Source organism: Bombus flavifrons, chromosome 13 (genome assembly GCF_040668555.2).
Source record: "Bombus flavifrons isolate JBK064 chromosome 13, iyBomFlav1_principal, whole genome shotgun sequence".
In the NCBI taxonomy this organism is placed as follows: domain Eukaryota; kingdom Metazoa; phylum Arthropoda; class Insecta; order Hymenoptera; family Apidae; genus Bombus; species Bombus flavifrons.
This window is the reverse complement of record NC_138454.1, coordinates 12,595,001-12,615,243: the sequence shown is the minus strand read 5'-3', so window position 1 is coordinate 12,615,243 and position 20,243 is coordinate 12,595,001. Positions and strand designations below refer to the sequence as shown.

At 30.0% G+C, this 20,243-nt stretch overlaps 6 protein-coding genes and 2 long non-coding RNA genes across 19 annotated transcripts in view; 4 read left to right on the top strand and 4 right to left on the bottom strand.

Annotated features, from left to right (window-relative positions):
* Positions 1–449: 449 nt before the first annotated feature.
* Positions 450–8,738, bottom strand: LOC138186398 (mitochondrial glutamate carrier 1). 4 transcript variants are annotated; one of them, XM_069126257.1, is made up of 10 exons: positions 8,455–8,735; positions 5,895–6,069; positions 5,220–5,286; positions 4,856–4,990; positions 4,586–4,735; positions 4,069–4,205; positions 2,574–2,759; positions 2,348–2,498; positions 1,400–1,990; positions 450–1,295 (listed from the first exon to the last, which is right to left on the bottom strand). In XM_069126257.1, the coding sequence occupies exons 3-9, from the start codon at positions 5,258–5,260 to the stop codon at positions 1,852–1,854; spliced, it is 939 nt and encodes a 312-aa protein (XP_068982358.1). In that variant the 5' UTR covers positions 5,261–5,286; positions 5,895–6,069; positions 8,455–8,735; the 3' UTR covers positions 450–1,295; positions 1,400–1,851. The 4 variants fall into 4 exon arrangements, with proteins under 4 accessions (XP_068982358.1, XP_068982356.1, XP_068982357.1 ...); XM_069126255.1 differs by lacking the exon at positions 5,895–6,069 and having other exon boundaries at positions 5,220–5,265; positions 8,455–8,738; XM_069126256.1 differs by lacking the exon at positions 5,895–6,069.
* A 1,144-nt stretch (positions 8,739–9,882) lies between these two features.
* Rad60 (DNA repair protein Rad60) lies at positions 9,883–11,710 on the top strand. Of its 4 annotated transcripts, none has more exons than XM_069126260.1 (7): positions 9,883–10,111; positions 10,216–10,272; positions 10,377–10,458; positions 10,604–10,721; positions 10,824–11,033; positions 11,182–11,326; positions 11,421–11,710. In XM_069126260.1, exons 2-7 carry the CDS (start codon positions 10,242–10,244, stop codon positions 11,708–11,710), a joined length of 876 nt encoding a protein of 291 aa, XP_068982361.1. In that variant the 5' UTR covers positions 9,883–10,111; positions 10,216–10,241. The 4 variants fall into 4 exon arrangements, with proteins under 4 accessions (XP_068982361.1, XP_068982363.1, XP_068982360.1 ...); XM_069126262.1 differs by having other exon boundaries at positions 9,884–10,111; positions 10,350–10,458; XM_069126259.1 differs by having other exon boundaries at positions 9,884–10,272.
* A 319-nt stretch (positions 11,711–12,029) lies between these two features.
* On the bottom strand, positions 12,030–14,392 carry Hinfp (Histone H4 transcription factor). The gene is made up of 5 exons (XM_069126251.1): positions 13,913–14,392; positions 13,366–13,702; positions 12,808–13,123; positions 12,337–12,634; positions 12,030–12,257 (listed from the first exon to the last, which is right to left on the bottom strand). Exons 1-5 carry the CDS (start codon positions 14,390–14,392, stop codon positions 12,030–12,032), a joined length of 1,659 nt encoding a protein of 552 aa, XP_068982352.1.
* LOC138186404 (uncharacterized) lies at positions 12,381–13,887 on the top strand. The gene is made up of 3 exons (XR_011174878.1): positions 12,381–12,512; positions 12,788–13,000; positions 13,620–13,887. It is a non-coding gene; the product is annotated as an uncharacterized LOC138186404 (long non-coding RNA).
* Positions 14,393–14,587: 195 nt separating the features above from the next.
* On the top strand, positions 14,588–17,068 carry LOC138186397 (tRNA modification GTPase GTPBP3, mitochondrial). 3 transcript variants are annotated; one of them, XM_069126254.1, is made up of 5 exons: positions 14,588–14,671; positions 15,341–15,514; positions 15,619–15,839; positions 15,945–16,657; positions 16,809–17,068. In XM_069126254.1, exons 2-5 carry the CDS (start codon positions 15,409–15,411, stop codon positions 17,047–17,049), a joined length of 1,281 nt encoding a protein of 426 aa, XP_068982355.1. In that variant the 5' UTR covers positions 14,588–14,671; positions 15,341–15,408; the 3' UTR covers positions 17,050–17,068. The 3 variants fall into 3 exon arrangements, with proteins under 3 accessions (XP_068982355.1, XP_068982353.1, XP_068982354.1); XM_069126252.1 differs by lacking the exon at positions 14,588–14,671 and adding an exon at positions 14,742–14,880; XM_069126253.1 differs by lacking the exon at positions 14,588–14,671 and adding an exon at positions 14,757–14,880 and having other exon boundaries at positions 15,380–15,514.
* Positions 17,069–17,116: 48 nt separating this feature from the next.
* Positions 17,117–18,549, bottom strand: LOC138186402 (TP53-regulated inhibitor of apoptosis 1). Its single transcript, XM_069126265.1, has 3 exons — positions 18,395–18,549; positions 17,764–18,109; positions 17,117–17,299 (listed from the first exon to the last, which is right to left on the bottom strand). Exons 2-3 carry the CDS (start codon positions 17,896–17,898, stop codon positions 17,213–17,215), a joined length of 222 nt encoding a protein of 73 aa, XP_068982366.1. The 5' UTR covers positions 17,899–18,109; positions 18,395–18,549; the 3' UTR covers positions 17,117–17,212.
* A 33-nt stretch (positions 18,550–18,582) lies between these two features.
* Positions 18,583–20,243, top strand: part of LOC138186403 (uncharacterized) — a 4,316-nt gene continuing 2,655 nt past the window's right edge. The window contains exon 1 of one of the 4 annotated variants that reach the window (XR_011174874.1): positions 18,583–18,921. This is a non-coding gene — a long non-coding RNA (uncharacterized LOC138186403). The remainder of the gene's footprint in view (positions 18,922–20,243) is intronic. The other 3 variants (XR_011174875.1, XR_011174873.1, XR_011174876.1) reach the window with 3 other exon arrangements.
* cN-IIIB (cytosolic 5'-nucleotidase IIIB) overlaps positions 19,561–20,243 on the bottom strand; it is a 3,264-nt gene continuing 2,581 nt past the window's right edge. The window contains exons 4-6 of the mRNA XM_069126264.1: positions 20,169–20,243; positions 19,826–20,056; positions 19,561–19,701 (exon numbers count right to left, since the gene is read on the bottom strand). The exon at positions 20,169–20,243 is cut by the window's right edge and continues 278 nt beyond it. Coding sequence (XP_068982365.1) covers positions 19,600–19,701; positions 19,826–20,056; positions 20,169–20,243 — 408 coding nt within the window. The 3' untranslated portion in view covers positions 19,561–19,599. The remainder of the gene's footprint in view (positions 19,702–19,825; positions 20,057–20,168) is intronic.

The following is a 20,243-nucleotide window of genomic DNA, read 5'->3' as shown; positions in this document are numbered from 1 at the left end:
AAATAACATTTTTAATCAAAATTGTACTAATGAAACAAAATCACATTTCTCCTTTCTTTTATGGGAGAGAAATTTGTGCTTCCTTAGGAATATTTTTGAAGAACCGCCAAGATTTACTTCTGTACAATGTCAATATACACCGATAACATGAATATTTTTATTTTATATCTAGAATTTCTTTTACTAGTAAAATTGACAATAAATCCCCATATCTGGGAAATTTCTTCTAGTATCTTCTAGTATCTCTCCACAAAATTTCCTAAGAAGGAAAACGGAAGAACAATTTAACTCTTAATTGCTATGATATTTAATAAATATTTTAAAAAGATACAAATCTATGAATGCATCTGAAGATAAATAATTATAAAAGATAGAAATAAGTATAGAAATATTTCAAACAGCATGTTCTAAATTAAAACGACTTGAGGTTCTTTAATAAGTTAGCTATGTTTATGATAATCGTATAATTATGTTAACAGAACATAGAATAACAATATGTTAAATTTTAATTTAAAACATACATTAAAACAAAACATTAATTTACAAAATTTAAAATACAACAAAACTATGCATTCCTTGACGCGTGATTTTTATATTTTATAATCATACCAATTCAGAGTTATTTCCTATTATTTGATTCTTAAAGATATAGCAATGATCTGACGACAGCATTAACTAGAATTCACAAATAAAATTATGTAATCTCTTACGAAATGTAAGCTCTTGTTATCACGGTAGACTACACCAGTGTTCCCATCATTACAACATAATATATACAACATAAATAATTTAGTCGATTTTTTCGCGATGTTTATTAACGATATGATGTATAATACGTGCTTAGATATGTCATACTTTATGTTTATGAATTTTTCCGCGTTCCATTATTCGCGTTCCATTTATATATAAAATAAAAATAAGATGTAAAAATAATTGTCTATCTTACTTTGCAGATACCTTAATAACTTATTGTAAATGTTATAAAAAACTAAAATGTGAAATAAAAGAGTATATAAAGAAAGTTGGAAACACTGGTTGTTGAAGAAGTAATTCATATGAGGGATAGGTAAGATGGGAATAATAGAATCCTAAGATTTATAATTAGTACGTCAATAGTGAAAATAAGCGAACTCGATCGCAAATCACGAATTTCATTCTCATTCAATAATAATATTAAGTCAAAATCAACATTATCATTTATAAACGGTGACCTAGCCTTCGCAATAGCTCACCAGAACCTTGATTATCTGAAGAGACAATCACAAAAATACGTAGAAATAAATTCATGAGATTAACTGCCTAATTACATTGAATTTCTTCTTCTCTGCTTCGATTATACTCAAATTCTATCTTATAATTTAATTCGATGAAACATGTATCAAACTTAAAGTCATATTACTATTAAAATGCTGTGTAATTTTTGATATTTTCTTGAGTTTTAAGCCGTGGAGAGGTTTTCATTTTATTTACAACTCCATTTTATTTTGAAAGCTTTATTGCACTATGAAATCTTCAAAAAAAAAAAAAAAAAAAAAAAAAGAAAGAAAAAAAAAGAAAAGAGAAAGACAAACAAAATTAAAAGTAATTGCAATTAAAAGAACTATTATAATAATACATAAATATCAAAAATAAAAAAGACACTTCTGTACGTCGATAATTTATCAAATAAACATTGAATAGATTTTGCGCGCGTCCGATAACCAAGGTTCTCAAGTAATTAAGAAAAGAACAACTCACTTACTCAGCAACTAGCGAACCGTATTAAGCGAACATACATCTATTACGCGCCAGTTATTGTCAGTTTAATCCCAGAGTATTCTAAGACGACGCAGAAGAAGAAGAGGGCGATGTTCATTTAAGACCCAATAGCCGTTCTGCGACGCCGAGGTAGTAAATGGTTTGTGCAATCCCGAAAAGGGGTGCTATCACGATCATTCTGCACGCTCCACCTTTGAAGAATGCAGTTGGACCTTCGTTCTTCAATGTTTTACTACAAAATAGATAAATAGCAGTTACACTATTTCAGTATTTTTACACAATTTTCTAAAGTTATCCAAAATATTAATTTTTTTCTATTATCTTTTTCATTAACGCATTGGCATTAACTCATTCGTATAGTTATCTGTCATACAATCTGAAACATTATATCCGTTTCTTATTAATTTGATTTTCAGTTATTCAAGATTACGATATTTTCAACACATTCAGAACTGAATATTTTTTGGTCAACCATAATAATTTTTTGGTTGAGGAAAGATAACGCACACAAGAAACATTGGCGTGAAAAGATTATTATGTCAACGGGATAATTAAGATGATTATAATTTTATACGAATGTCACACTCACGTTATGCAGTCCAGTACACCATCGTATGTTGGTTCACCGGGTGCCTTTTTGATTACTTGCAATCTTGTTTTGATTACGTCAAACGGATTCACTGATAATGCAGCTATAGAACCAGCGGTACAACCAGACAAAAACGAACACCAAAATACGGCTAGCCGATGAAACAAAAAATGTTAATTAAATCTTTGAACTATAAATAAATGTTCAGAATGAGATCGAAACTTACAGGAACCATCCTCTCTCTTTGGCCCAATATCGTTCAGTCTAGCGAATAGTGGGAAGTAAATAATAGAAAATGTGACATCTCTAAGCGCTGTTGCACCAGTACCTTGATAAAGTCCCAAAATGCCTCTTTTCCGCAATAAATCTTTCGTTAATGATAAAGCCGACACCTTTGGTACAACTTTCCCAGCTGTAATAATTATTCGTATTTACAACGCCATTAATTAATCCTACCAGATAAATAATAAGTAACAAATAATCGTCGACATTTTGTTATTAATTGTCCCATCAATCTTTGTAATTGAAAACTTAAATCTTAGAAATGTTGTATCTTTAAGAAAGAATTGTACGTTTAAGAAATTTTAATCTTAAACTTCAAATATGCTAGAAATTTGAAAAATATCGAAATTATAATTATCGTTATTCTTAACTAAAATTATGCTATGCTTATTTTAGGTATAACGGATTTTTGAATACAGTATTTTTTTTGTTACATAAATAACACTACCAAAATCATAAACATAAATAACGCATTCGCTGCCATTGAAATACGGCCATACCGTTTCATTTGTCGTTCTTTTTATCAGACTGCACAAAAGCAAACTGCAATGATTACGTCAACAGTATTACGACGATAATTAAATCTATGCAACGTTATGCGCCAGTAGCAACGAATGTGTTGATGAATTCCGGTCAGCTGTTAGTTTTATATTTTATATCGTAAAAGGTGAATAACCAGTACACACAAAGAGAACCTTTGACACGAAGGAGGGAGACACACCTCGATAAATCAGGCATAACAGAAAGAATTAAATCTTAAAAAATGGACAAGAGAAACTTAATCGTGAAAAACACCAGGTTGGAGTAGACGGATTAATTAATAATTTCATTTTAAGAGAAGAACACTGCTTGTGAAGAAACATGATGTTTTATGTTAGGAAGTAGAAAAATTAAAAAAAAAAAAAAAATATATCTATTTTGTAAAAGAATTTTGTAAAAGGTATTAAATTTCTTCCTCAAGGGAAACATTTGTAGAACAAGTCAAAGTTCCAAAAATCAAAATTTAATCCTGGAGAGTGCGTTACAACAATAAAAAAATGTCTATTCTAATCTTGAAACAAACGCATTCCTCTCAAACCGTTTACCGGTCCATATTTGATACGTTGCCATCCGTCTGCAATTAAATCTTCCCGTCCTGAAATTTTTATCGGCTATCGCGGACGTCATGTAGCTGTAAAAAAAACACGAATCGAACGAAATCAAATTTCCCGAATCCAAATCTAGATCGCAATTCATTCCACGTTTCAGTGAATGTACTTGAGAAATTTGTGATATACGTTAACGTAAATAGAATGTAAAATATTTTACGTGCTCTGTAAAAGAATTACTTTCAAATTATTAATAATTGTGCTCGTTCGATGTTTAAAAATCATTTTAGCCTAATTGTTTTTGTAAATAATTTGGTTTCTAATTAATTGCGAATATTTTACAAAATTTACCTTCCTTTGCTGCTGCCGCTACTCGTCCAGCATCTTGCATTTGGATTTTCAGTAGTTCCATCGGTGTTGTGACGATAATTTGACATGCTCCAGCTAATCCACCGGCAAGCATTTCACGTTCTAGTGGCAGTTTCTGTCTGTGCAGAAAATCGATAGATTTTAACTATCATTGCTATTAGTTGTACTTTAACTACCAACATTGTTATCTCTGTATAATTATCAACATTAATATTAAATTAGTATTAATGTACATTAAACACACACACACGTGTGTGTGTGCGTGCGTGCGTGCGTGCGTGCGCATACGCGCATATGTATATGTATACATGTATATATAGTCATGAATATACCCTATATCGACATTATATCGAGATATAAATATTAATGTCGGTATCAATATCGATCGATCAATATAGGTTATAGACATCACTATTATTGCTGGTATGTATGTAGTACTATTCTTAATAGTATGCGCATCTTTGCTTAACACTTAATTGTTATTGGAAGAATAACATACCCAGGCCCTGTAGACAAGTAATAACGAAATGTATCGTTGGCAGTGAGTTTGATTGCCTTTTCTGGTGTGATTAAAAGAATGTTCACACCAGATCCTTTATACATGCCAAAGTAGCCTTCAGCATTGTAAGTCTTCTTAAAGCAGTCAAACCTGAAATATATAATTTTTATGGATTAATTAGAAAAACCATTACATTTTATTTTGTACAAGTTGACTCAATGTGATTATCCTATTTTCTTAATGATTTACCGGAAGCTATAATTTACTTACATTGATTTGTACATTCGTTCGCCACTAGGGCCAATAACTTGATTCTGTAATCGTGTTTTAACCAAGTCCAGTGGGAATACCACAGAGACACCGATGATACCTGCGATCCCGCCATTTATAATTTTTGGAAGAAGTCTAAAATTTATTTGCGACATATATATATATATATATATGTGTGTGTGTGTGTGTGTGTGTGCGCGCGCGCGCGCGCGCGCGCGTGTGTGTACACACACTCAAATATACTGGTAATTTATTAATTGTTGATTAAGCGTAAATTTGTACGCGCTTATGCCATAACATCGTTACGGTGAGAATCAAATATATTTGTTGATTACGTTTTTCTTGCATCGAACGGATTACTTACTTAAATTGATCTGGAACTTTTTTCACGCTGTCCTTTTCCATTGAAACTATAATTTATAATTTCCTCCCTGTTACAAAATTACATGTGATAAATATACGATAATGATTATATACACTTGTTATTGTATACAAAATTATGCAACACAATTACATTCTATGTATTATAATTATTTTTGGATAGAGACAGTGGATTATATTTTTAAAGCGGTAAAAAATTAATACGAAAATTTGAAAATGTCTTGAACAGGAATTATTCTAAAGTTGATCGTATATCTTAATTTCCAGATCACTGATTCTATTTGTATTTTTATTCAATATTCATTACATGTAGGTAAATATTTCTTTTAGTAAAATATTGTTCTTCATTATGCAATTTTTCGTTGGTAATTATCTTCTTCTAAAAACTTAAAATAAAATAAGAAACTTTTTGATCTTTTTTCTTCCAATTAAGTGCATTATCGATATCAAATCTAGATTTCCATACACATATACTGTATCTTATATAAACTTTCAATTAACAGTAATCAATGTACGTAACGGCAAAGTTATATTTTCATCTTGGTGGATAAAAAATTAAGTATTAAAATAATATCGTAATATAAATAAGCATATGGAAAGTATCTGTTCGTCATTAGGTTCTAAGGATTACGAAAAGTTTTCTGTACATACAACTTACACGCATATGTATAATGACACGTGCACAACTATGGATGCAAATGGTCCCTCTTATACTGGCAACATTGCCACTTTCAACTACGATTTCTCGGCGAGAAATATGACCTGGACACATCATTGATTTCTTACGAAAGCCAGAGCTTCCAGCAGACGTCGCGTCGTAACCATCAGTTTGACTAGCAACGACCATTCGAATATTATGAGAAACACTAGTAAATATGTATGACAAATTACACTTTCTCTGTTATATCGATTAAAGATTTAAGTTAAGCTTTCTAAATAGAAAAAGGTGATAATACATGAAGAAACAATAACTTTAACGTTGCATGACTTTTAAAAACGTTTATTTTAATTCAGTATACATATATAAAAACATACTGGGTGTCCCAGCAATCGTGGTACAATCGACGATAGGATGATTTTACGCGAAGAAAGAAATCGAAAATATACAATAAAATTTATTCATAAAATATTTTGTTCTCAAGAAAAATAAATTTGAAAATTTATTGCGCGCGTATACTAGGTCAGTTCTTGACTTGCATTTTTATCTTATTTTCTCGTATACATAGAATAATCATCTGCTGATTGTTTACACATATCTAACCTGCGATTAATCAAGTTTAAGCATACCTGACAAATTTTCAAACTTGATTTTCTTGAAAACGAAGCGTCATATGAAAAAACTTTATTCTATATTTTTAATTTGTTTTTTCACATAGAACCAGCATTATTGTCGACTGTACCACGATTGCTGGGACATCCTGTAACCATGTTCGTGAATAAGGTTTCCTTTTAAATTTCTTTCTTCAAGTTTCATTCTTTACGCTTAGACGAAAATCGAGCAATCAGCAAGTTGTAAAATAATCCTACTCAAGCCTTTCAACGTTTTCAGCGATTTTCGATGCGTTACAATTCGAGGGGTTTCGACACAAGTGTCGATCGATTTCTCTTCAATGAATTCCGTCATCGCGACGAACTCTACGAGGTCGGTTTCACTGAATACATAAATCAAGATTTTTTCCTTTTTCTTCTCTCTCTCTTTTTTTTTTTTTTTTTTTTTTTTTTTTTTTTTTTTTTTTTTTTTTTTTTTTAAATCACCTACATGATTAAAGCCTATGTAATAAAGTGAAAATACACAAATTGGTGTCACAAATGTACTAATTTTACTAACAATTTCTGCTCGTCATGTTTACCCTAAATATGTTGGCGACTTCGGTAACTAAAGCAATAATGGTTTGATATTTCAAACTCCCTGAAATTTCAAGGAAATTTCAATTTGCGTACAACCCTGCGATTGATTTACTAATTACATATTTTAAAACTTCTCACACTTTGCAGTCTCACACAAATATTATAAATTCTATTCAATCATATAAATCCTTTCATTTCAATCCATTTCAATCATATAAACTCTTTTCACGTTATTTTAAATAATCACCAAACCGCGGATTTTTATGTATTTATGGGAAATTGAAAGGTGCAAAAATATTCAGGATGCACATGAAATGCGAAAATATATGAAATATCTAAAATACAATACTTGTTATTAATACTTAATAGATAAAACAATTTCTGTTTAGTTTCCATTACTTTAATAATGTTTATAGAAATATTAATTTCCATAAATATCCGCAGTCTAATAGTAACGTTTTTGAAAGACGGAAAACAATTTGTATTATAGACTAATTTGAGCTTCTGCATCTCTGAATGTTATCGTTCAACCTTGAACGTTAGTAGTATAATAAAAAAGATAAAGGAATCATTATATAACGAATTGATATCTGCACAATAAGAATTGCATTATGCACAGATACATATTCGCTAAATCTTACTGTAGATAACTAAAAACTTATATACATATGAAAGCATATGTACACGACGTATAAGTACATAACGATATCCCGCGATGAAATTAATATGTCTAAATCTGTATAACTTTATTTCAACGTAAATGACAATGTTAACAGACAACGTAATATCGCCTCACGAGCAAATATATGAATGGAAAGTAAAATATTAATAAGAAAATAAGTAGGTATATATCTCTAAAGAAGCTATAAGCGATATCTTAAGCACGGGAATCAATAATCTATCGATTATATACGCATCAGTTCAGTATTATCAGTTGAGCATTAAACGATGAATATCTACATACATAAACAATTAAACGTTAAATATGGAAGAAGCAATAAAGTAGGTTAGGTAACGACCATACCACCTGAAACCATATACTAGAAAGGTTAGACTTTAATTTATAAAAAATACTTCAAGAACTTCCTTCACAGACTATCTCGCTATTATTTTCAGCCGCTTACATTTCATGGAAAACGGCTTTTCAATCAAAGAAAGATCTTTAATCACGAATCCTCGAAAATTCAATTTCTTCAAATATCCTGACAGAAGTCTACCGATCGATGTTAATGTTAACAATAAACAGTAAAAAAGCGTAAAACGATACAAATGTGAATAGTTAAATTGGTATTCGCAAGTCATATTTTTCAGGTAGTTGGTAAAATTTTGGAATGACAGCCAACCGGAAATTCAGCAGAAGACATACTCACCGATTGAAAGTGGAGAGTGATCGTGGTCGTGGTAGTGGTCGTTCACAAAATTTCGTTGACAAAAAGCAGTTCTTATCATCGAGAGCGATAGTAGGGATGACGTAGGAAGCTCAATCTCAAACAGGCAGTGTGACTAGCATGATACCCGGGAGATTTCGTTTTCACCGAGGATCTGAAGAGATAAAAGAGGACCACGGACCACGGACCACGGGTGGAACCGTCGTTCACTTACGTCACAAGTTACGCACCAATCGCAATGGCCTGTATCAACGAAAGAAAGAGAGGGACTATTTATGAGCGACGATGGTCTTCGTTTAAATGTTTAAATAGTATAAATTAAAGCAATTATTGATAAATATATTTGCCAATCAATTGAAGTGTATTTGTACTAGATACTTAATTTGGACTATAACTTGAATAGAAATGAATCTCATTGTTTGACGTATAATTAAATGTACAGGGTGTTTCAGTATTGATGGTACAGACAAAGTGGGGTTATTCTTTATAAAAGAATAAGAACAAAATATATAGAACGAAGTACATAGAATGAAATTTTTTTCATTTAAGGCTTCGTTTTCGAGAAATTGAAGATTGAATATTTATCAAGTGTACTTGAACTTTGTTCATTTCGAACCGGATTGAATCGAATAATAGATGAAAAATAATTGTATCGGTAAAAGTAAGTAAAAAATGTAACGTAAAATTTTGTCATAGGACGTTCCATTTTTGGGAAAATAAAAATTCAAAATTAATCAAGCGTTCGTGTATCAAACTGTTTTCTTGAAAACAAGACCTTAAACGGAACAATTTTATTCAACATTTTTCACTTATTCTCGCATGTAAGATAACCTTCTGCTGATTGTTTAGTTCAATTACCAGTTAGTACTGGTAGCCAAATTCACATATGCCATTTTTAAATTTGATTAAATTTGATTTTCTCGAGGATGAAAAACCTTTACTCGATATTCTCGACTTGTTTTTTTCATGTAGAATCATCTCCACTTCATTCGAACCATCTGGCTATCATCAATACCCTGTAATACGTTTGATACGTTTGAGTATTATTAAATTAGAAGCAACGTAGTGTTTTTAACACTGTATTAGTATGTTACACAAAAGTGAATTTTAATAAAAAATTTGGAAACGGTCGTATCAGATTTATTTACCTCCCTTATTACATTCGAAATTTGAATTTTAAAGAATACTGTGAGTACCGAAGTTGTATAGTCTTCAAATATTGTAAATCAATGATGGTTAATGATAAGAAATATTGTAATTAATGAATAATAAACATTTTTGTATTTAGCTATCGAGTTTTACATTCATTTTTATATGATTTTATAAACATTGTAACATATAGTATTCTTTATTGTATATGTAACTTGCAGTAAACAGATCAATTAAATCGTACCGTTCTATGAAGATGGCACTGCAGTCACAATTTAAAATACAATTTAGAATAGGAAAAGTTCGTGATATCAAAGAAGAATTCGTTTATTCTGCTCCAATATGCATTATTCATTTGAATTCTTTAAATAGTAATGTTGTTACTTAAATTTCGTTTCTTTCTTGACATAGTGCATAGAAAACATTGTGTAGCTGAAAGTGTTCGAAAAGTAATACTTTCGTTAAATATCTAACCCTCTTTTACTGTGAGGTAAAGGAATGTCGGACTAAAAGTTGTACTATTCCAATTCACTTTCCTCTTTACATCATAATATTGTTAACAATACTGGACAATAATGGAAACATTTCAATTAGGAAGTTCATCCGACGATGATGATGATATGTACTTAAATTCTGTTGCAAAGTTAAATGGTACGTATATAATAATTATTAATATTATTGTTAGTAATGTTTTTAAATTATTAATTTACGGTATAACATAAAAACAGATGATATAATTAAAAATTGACGTATAGCCTTAAGGAAAAAGCCGCAACCACCACATAACGACCAAAAGGGGGAGGATGAGGAGAAGAAGATGCAAAAAAATAACAAAGAGTTGGTGCACATCTAATACATATGAAGTTCATAACAAATTAGTTTTTATGATTAGCTTTATAATTAAAAATTACATGTATTACACACCGTTGTTACCTTTTCGCTATAATCTTATGCTGACTTGAAGTTTCCTATTACCTTGCAGAATTCTAGAAGACTCCAACAAAATTAGAACAACAAGAAAAGTAGAAAAACAAAAAGCAACGCAAAATACAAGAGGTAAAAGAAACACTACTAGGCGTCAATCGGCAAGACAAAGACAAGTAAACAATTAGAGACAAACGCTCTTTTCATGAATCCATGGAATTATTAATCCAATTAATTGAAATATGTTGTATATCCGATTTCGTTGCTGTTCTTTTTAGAAAAGAAATGCATGTCAGACTGACAATGAGGCAGATTCAGATCTAGAAATCGTTTCTATAGAAGAAAAACCAACATCACCTGAAAATGATTTATTCATACTTGAAAGTGGTACACAAGAGAATTCACATTCTAGTGAGACTGAGAATTATGAAATAAACATTAAAATCCTTTGGCGATCAAAGGACATACATCGTTTGAATATTTGTAAAGTACGTAATCAAAATATAATTACATATATTTCATAATCATATTTATGAAATTATTACAATTATGCCACACTAATTGAGTATATAAAAAACTATTAATTTTATTGTTTACCTCTTTGTTTCAAAAATAAAAATGTTTGCATTGTTTTAGAATGAAAACTTTCGACAAATTTTTGAATATTTTGCTAATTTAGAACAAGTATCTGTAGATGAAATTTTAATAACAAAAAAAGATGTAACTATTAAACAAACTGATACACCAGCATCCATAAATTTGTCTGTGATAGACATACTCGGTAAATTATTCATTGACACTTTGATCTTCTTCGCACAAAGCTATAGTTTCTTTTAACGTTTTTTTCAAATAAAAATAGAAAAAAATGTTTACAGAGGGAGGCATTGTTAAGAGGGACATTACAGACACTATGCCTCGAAAAGACACGAACAATGAAAACGTTTGTGCAATAAAAATACAAACAACAGGCAAGAAAAGTCTAACTGTTTCTGTTAAACGAGATGATGATTTTAAAATTTTATTAGAGAAATGTGCTGAAAAATTTGATGTCGAGGAATCAAAAATTAAACTGTATTTCGATGGTGAATTAATTGCGGCTACAGATACACCCGATTCATTAGATATAGAAGACGAAGCTTGTTTTGATCTTCGATTATCTTCCTAGTTTATAAGAGACTTATTTATAAATAACATATCTGATAAATTTATTTAAAATAAAATTATCTATTTGTAACTACAAATTAACATATAATTAACTAATTATATGTCTCATACGAAAGAAATTAAGTACTTCTTTCCAAATTGATCAATTTATAAACTTTTTATGGGACATACATAAAGTATTAATTAATAATAATTATGAAAGAGAAACAATATAAAATACAAAAGAATATAAAAATCATTAGCAATTTATAATAAATATATAAAATTTTGTTCCTGTTGAATTTTAATAAAAAATTGTACGAATCAATTGTGAAATAAATTTATGTTAAAATTAATGGTGATCCTTCGGTGGGTGGCAATTCCATAGTTTCTTGCGCTTCCACAACTCTACTTCTAATTATATTTCCCTCGGCATCAGTTTCATCGATCGTTATCAGAATATTCGATATCACCGGCATAGATTTTCCTTCGTCATTTTTCTCCCCTGACATTTCTTGCACTTCATTATCTTCATTTTCCTCTTCATTTTCATCCAAATCTTCAAAAACCTAATAGATAACATAACATTTTTGAACATCAAGCTCTTTTACAACTATTTATAAACTTCACTGCAAACAACCATATTACCTGAATTTGAGGCACACTGGCATCTTTATTTAATTTGATTTTAAATTTTTTATTTTGCAATTTTAGGTGGTTAATAGAAGGATTTGTTTCTTCTTCAACAGCTTCATATCTGAACATTTGTAATCTGTAACATCCATCTTCATCGTGACTGTATTGGAATCGTGTATGACCACTAGGTAATTGCAATTGATGTGTCTCAATTAAATGTCTCGTTAGTCTATAGCTTTTTCTATATTTTACTGGACATTCATGACAGCAATACCATCGCACCTGCATAGTGTGAACTCGTTCGATGTGCCTTAAAATATAAATTTATCGCCATGAAGAAACTGAAGCTTTTCTCTTTTTTTTTTTTCTTTCTCTCTTTTTTTTCTTTCTCTCTTTTTTTCAAACAATCAAAATGAAATACATTAAAATTTGTTCGGCCCTTTTTATTTATTTGAATTTTCAGGAAATAAAATGTTCCAGTACCTATCAAGAGTATATGCGCCCTTGCATTTATATTGGCATCCTTCAAAATGACACGAAAAGTTAGGTCCTTTTGTGTGAACTGTCATGTGTGTATCTAGATCCTGTTGAGATTTGGCAGCATGATTGCAGAGCTGACAAGGGAAACTCCTAGTAGAGACATGCCGATATCTAACATGTTTGGCTAAATTGGCTGGTGAGTCGCAACTCATATCACAAAGAGTGCATTTATAATTGAAAACATGCATTCGCATATGATCTCTCAAAATTCCTTCAGTTGGATAAAACTTATTACAATGGGAGCACTGGAATCCCTGAACTAATATAATAATTAAAGTAAGTTATTTTTATAAATGTAACACTTAGCAAAATAAGTTATTATATTAAAAATATATTATTATATTATATTAAAAATGACCATATCTATTTGCATATCAAATTTCTGACAAATATTTGTAATTAACTGGCTTAATGATCCTCTACAGTTGAAAATACTATACATAATATCTGGATAGACTGTGATAGTTATAGGAATTGTTTAACGGAAATTTTTTATCTTACCATCAATTGGAATTTGCCGTTTGCAATGTATATGGAATTTTGTATTGGAAGCGAAAGTAGCACCACAATCAGGACAAGCGACGATCTTTTCTTTTGTATGATGCCTGATATGATTCCTCAATTTGTATAAATTGGGATATAAGCTGCCACAACCTGTCCACTTACATTTTACACCTCCTTCAATTTTATTACCTCTAGGGCCTTCCTCAATGTGAACAGCCACATGATACAAATATAACTGATAATTTCTAAAGTGTTTCAGACATTCTTCCCAACGGCAAAGAAGTGGCGCTGGAAGATCCACAACATTTTTCCATTCGGGATCTCTACGACATTTCTGAAATATTAAGATTTTAAATCCCGCAAATATTTTTATATCTCTATTTAATTTTTAAAGAAAACTTATACAATTTTTTATTAAAATAATATTTATAGCGAGCAAATAATTATAATATAGAATCGTAGAATAAAAATTATGAAATAAAATGGTTAATAATTTAGTTGGTCACTTATAATTTACTACTACTACTAGTAGACAACTTCTTACAGGTAATTTAATTCTGGTGCGAACATTTGATCCGATACATTTCAATTTAGTATGATAGGCATGGTAATTAACATGCCTAGAGATCTCATCGGGATCGTCACTCTCATACAAACAGCCAGTCCATTGACATATGTAAACACTGATTTCTTTCTCATTGGTCCGCGTATTTAAATCAGACACGTGCGTGGCCACGTGATTTACGAATCTCTCGACGTGATTGGTTTCATATTTACAGCTGGTCCATTCACATGATAGATGATAAATTTCACGTTTCAGCGGGAAACCAACCCTCCTTTTTGTTCCACATTCTGATACGGAATCAAACTCGGAATCGGTATTATAACTATCGTCGTCGTCTGTATGTCTTCTCTTACATTGCGGTTCATCTGTATATGTAAAATTTTTTTGCAATTCTACCCAATCGTTACACCATTTCTGTACATCTTTACTAGTGATTAGTTTCTTTCCAAATTCTGCCATTTTGTCTTAATTTACACTTTAATATTCATATCGTAAACTTGTTTCATATAACACATACGATTTTTATTTTCTGCATTACTATAAAAGCTTATTAAAACTTATCACGAAATGTCAAACACTTGAAAAGTTCGTTAATGTAGATAGAATATTCGTTTTCCTGATTAAACCGAACCTTTTCAATTAATCATTAACTTCCATCTTACATTCACCTCATCAATGGTCGTGCTCAATACTTGTGCTTAAATACCTAACCTGATTCTAAGCCAATGTGAAATAAATGTAAAAAAAAAACGTCGTATTAAATTTATGAAAGTTTGTTACTGTTTATATATTGTGCACACAAATGTTACGAATATTTTAAAATAAAAACATTTGAAAGTTAACTACCAGCTCGAAGAAAATGAGACGCAGAATTTTTGTTCCACTAATTTTACTGCAAAGACACTTTTGTGAATATAGATCCTCTACGATCTATGCACTTTCTTCCGGTTGTTACACTTTCTTCTATATTTCTAGCATCGCTCAAATTTTTTATAAAATTGATACATTTATTATATAGAAATTTTCATTTGATAGCTGTGCACTTCAACACTGCTTTTTATCAGATGGGACATTTAGCATTCCGCCAATTTTAACTGCGCATGCGTCTTGCAGTCACAAATTTAAACATTTAAAGTATTTTATGTTTAACTATAAATTCCAATGTGAAAATGAATACGAATTAAATGAAATTATTATTTACAATTTAACATACAATATAACTGAAAAGATATTAATTATGTCTATATATTTATGTTTTTATTTAATTAAAAAAATGTATTTCCTTGAAGTGAATTATATTTAATTTACAGTAATAGTTCTGTTCCATCGCATTCACTGTACTTTAATTTAACTACTTTAATTTATAAAACGATTCATTAAATGATAAATGCTTTTTTTGTATTAAAGGATATGGTAAATGTGGCGTGGCAGTAATTCGTGTTTCAGGACCAAAAGCATTAGTAGCATTGGAAAAAATGACAAAAATATCTTCTCCAAGACCTAGAACAGCCTTCTTAAGAAAGATTCATGATCCTCAGACAAAAGAAGTTTTAGATAAGGGTCTATGCCTTTGGTTTCCAGGTAATGTGATTCAGTGCTTAATTTCAAAGGAGTGTCTGTCGAAATTATGTATTGAAAATAAATAGTATAAAAAACTCATGTATTCGATGAATAATGAATTTCAGGACCCAAATCATTTACCGGAGAGGATTGCGCAGAATTTCACGTTCACGGTGGTCCAGCGGTAGTGACATCAATTTTAAATGCACTTTCAAAGTTACGTTTCCATCTAGCACTTCCCGGAGAATTCACAAAGAGAGCATTTTTAAATGGAAAGATAGATTTAACTGAAGCGGAGGGTATAGGGGATTTAATTGAAGCAGAAACTGAAAAACAACGTCAGCAGGTACAAATGAAATTACTGTAATATCCTTCTGAAAGAATACTTTTTAATCACCTTATAGCACTAGAATTTACTATGTTGTAACATTTCCTATTGTAACTTTAACAGGCCTCTAATCAAGCAAGTGGTTCCCTCCGTCGTCTCTATGATTCTTGGCGTATTACGCTTTTAAATGTTCTTGCCAATTTAGAAGCTTATGTTGATTTCTCTGAAGAGCACAGTGTAACATCAAATGTGTTAGAAGATGCTAATACTGTTGTGCAAACATTATATACAGAAATTCGGCAACATCTTTCTGATGGAAGAAAAGGGGAAATTTTACGCACTGGGGTACACGTAGCAATTCTTGGGGAGCCTAATGTCGGCAAAAGCAGTCTTCTAAACCTTCTTTCTAGAAAAGATGCAGCAATTGTTACATCTTCACCGGGAACAACGAGAGATGTTATAGAGTTAACAACAAATATTTGTGGATATCCAATGATTCTTGCAGATACTGCAGGAATCAGGAATAATCCGGAAAATGAAATAGAAGTGGAGGGTATTAGAAAAGCAAAAGAATACTCAAAAGAAGCAGATTTTGTTATATGTTTAATTAGCGCGGAAAATAATATAAAAACTTCTGTAGGAGTGTTTTTAGAACAGTATAAAAATTATTTGGGAATAGATAAAAAGAGGGTTATCGCTGTACTAAATAAAATAGACTTACTTAAAGAAGAAGAAAAAGAAAGATGGAGGCAGCAAAATGTTGTTCCTATATCATGTAAGACGCAAGAAGGTTTAGAAGAGCTTACGAACGCATTAGGAAAGTGTTTCGAGGAATTGTGAGTATTTTATTTTTGTAATATTGAGAACCAAGTAATATAATAAATTATATGAATAAATGTAATTACTGTAATAAGTATAATTTAAACAGTATTTCGTTCAAATAAAACATTTCTATTTTATTGCATTAATCTATATTTTTAATTTCAGGTGCGGAGATCCATCTCGGGAAAATCCTGTAATCAGTCATGCACGATATAGAAATCATTTATTGCATGTCTCAGATTGTCTTGAACTGTATTTAGAAAGAACTGTATTACCAACTTATGACACGGCTATATCCTTACAAGATATTAGAGACGCAGCAAGAGAACTTGGCAAAATTACTGGTGCTATCAGTAATGAAGAAGTCTTAGATATTATCTTTAAAAACTTTTGTATAGGCAAATAAAAACCTATTTGAACATTGATGTTCATATTTGTGCTTATTGATGATAATGAGAACACAATTGTGTAAATTGTTTTATGATAAAAATAATGATTTATTTAAATATATATATATATAACACATCCATAAGAAAAATTAAGAGAAAATCCTATTAAAATCATAATTGTCAATTCTCAGTTTTCTTCTCTTGTTCTGTCCCCAAATGAGCTACATTCACTTCGTCCAGATTTATGTTCTGATCTTTCATGGCTTGCTGAAACATAATTATAATGAATAAAGTACACCCTGTAAATTGTAACAATACAATTGTTTTATAACGAAATATTAAGTAATAAAAAATTTGTTACAAAAGTTTTAGAAATATCAACGTAGAATTTGAGCACAATAAATTCATATTAATTTCATCAAATTCCAAAAGTAATTAGTAGTAATGATATTATTTTTTATGTTATTGAAAGTCCAATAAAATTTAAGTTTTGAAATATACATTCAAGGCATGAAAATGATTAATTTTGACTGGTTAATCTTAAAAATTATTTACAAAGTTCATGATTCTGAAATATAAATGTTAGATTCTATATAATTGTTCACGTTCTCAAGTAATTTCTTTCTAATTATATATTTAGCTCTTTCACAATCCAATAGGCACAATAATAAGCTAACAAAAGTAAGGTTAGAAATTCAAAAATTCAAGTTTCTTGTAACATTTTAACTTACCGCTACACATTTGGTATAAACTTTAAGTAAAGGTGCACATTCGCTATCGTCATTGATTCCACGCAGAAATTTCTCAGAGAACCAATCATTAAAACAACGATCGTACTTTTCTTTCAATTCTTTGCAAGCCTCCATAATATATTCTTATTTAAATTATTAATTAAAAAATTAATGGATTAAATCATCGCCGATTAATTCTAATAATTTTGTTTAGTTATTCATAGAGAAAAAGAGGAAAATTGTGCAATCCTCATGTTCCAACTTGTACATTGCTTTAATTCGTGATTACCGTCCATACAACACAGAGGCTACTTTATCTCAGACATCATTTATGAGATTTTAAGGTCTGATTTAAAAGAGAAACAAATACGGAACATGTACGTACAATCACACGATGTTAATAATTATTTTGGATTTCAGTTTATCGAATGTTTGCAGAATCATAAGTTCATTTTCACAAAATTTTGTAAAGAACATAACTCTCAAGAAATCGCATTCATATTTCAGTTTCATAACATTTTAATGTTTAGATTTTAAAAACGGTGAATGTAGGAAAATATTAATTTGGTTACCTGAAGGCATTGATTGTACAATTTAAAATGATTCGAGCACATTGAATCGTCTAAATCACCTTTAAGAAATTTTTCGGAAAACCAAAGTTTGAAACACCCATCATATTCTTTTTTAAGGTTATTACAAGCTTCTGCTATACTGTTCATTTAATTTTTCAATTTATTACTAACTCTAGAATATAATTTTACGTAAGACAGTTCCTCGTAATTTCTTCAGGGATTAATAATACCTATAAAAGAAATCTTAGATTTATTGGTTATAAATCAAATTAGAAAGGTAATTGAAATTAATTTATATTAAATGCTCTTGACTCGATTTGCAATTTATTATCGAATTTAGGATATTTAATATCGATTAGAATCGATTAGTCGAATTGTATTTGTCGAAGATCGGAGTTATTTCACGATAAGTTGAGATATTTCAAGTTTTAAGTTTTATAAAATTCGTTGATATTGAGCATTACAATGCAGCATTCTAAAATAAGTTGTCTCGATTAAAAGCAACTTAGAAATAACTTACGCCAGAATACTTTTTGGAATGCAAAATTATCAAACTTCAATAAACGAGAGACACGAGTACTTTGTGGTTAGTAAGTAGCGTATTGAAGACTAATCATTGATCAACGGTTCTCAACTTACTTTTTCCTAAAATGTGCTAAAGTGTTATGAATTCATGGTCCGAGTAGGGAATTTTATCATAATCATTAGCGACAATTGCATTTAATGTTATTTTTATTATTATATTTTGCAGAACAGAATTTGCTTCCTTTCTGCGATAGAATAATAGCCATTATAAAGAAAAAGTTTTATGAATGAGTACATGTACGTACGTATACGTTCATTAATTTGAAAAGTTTCACTAAAAATATTAATAGTGTAAAATTTTAGTACGGACCTGTTCGATTTTTAAACAAATTCTACGAAGATTTAAATGCAAAGGAAAAATCAATGTTATTTAGTCATTCTAATGAGATTAATGAAATTAATTTAGTAGTTTTTACTAGAAAATATATACATTATAAATATTTAACATTTAAAATCACGCTGGGGAACAATATTATCGTTGAAATGATATCTTTTAATAAATTTCGTTAAACTGTTACAATTGAATTAAATAAATTATAATTAAATTATGGTGATTAGTTTCACTTAATGGGTGCGATACACATAAAACATAAAGGAGAAATATTCGCTTGTATTAAGTGGAAGAGTTACTTCATAAGTAATAAGAATTAGAAAATCACATTTAATTATTTGTTATATGTTATAACAATAGTTTTAATATATCGATCGGAACTTGCATCGTTTGATCATCGACCAAGACAATGTCAAATTTTTCCATAAATGAAGCCAGGCTGCTTTCAATCTGTAAAAGATCAAAATTTCTATTGAATTCATGATCCTTCTCTAGAAAAGTTCTAATTATAAGGCAAGACATACAATGATAATTATTTGTTATAAATAAACACGATGCAATACATAGTACTTACATTGTCATAAAGAAAGCCAATTTTTAGTACAGCACGTGTATTCACCATTCCATCGACCATCGATGCATCTCCTATGGTATCACCCATTAAAAAAACATTTTTCCTTCCTTCAAGAACTTTAAAATAGTCTTGTTCTATTGCATGTTCGTTTTTATTGAAAACATGAATTAGTCTTTCATTTTGAAAGCCTGCCAATTTTCCATCTTTGTATTTGAGAAAATTGGAGATTATCTAAAAATGAATATTATAACTCTGAATATATTCTTTCTGCCATTATTACTACAAGTTTAGAAAAAGCAAAGAAGATAAAGCGATAAAGAAAATTGTATGTGTTAACTGTCACCTTTACATTATCAAATAGAACTCCTTGATTCTTTAATATAGCTTCAACGATATCTCCTAAACCAGCACTAAAGAC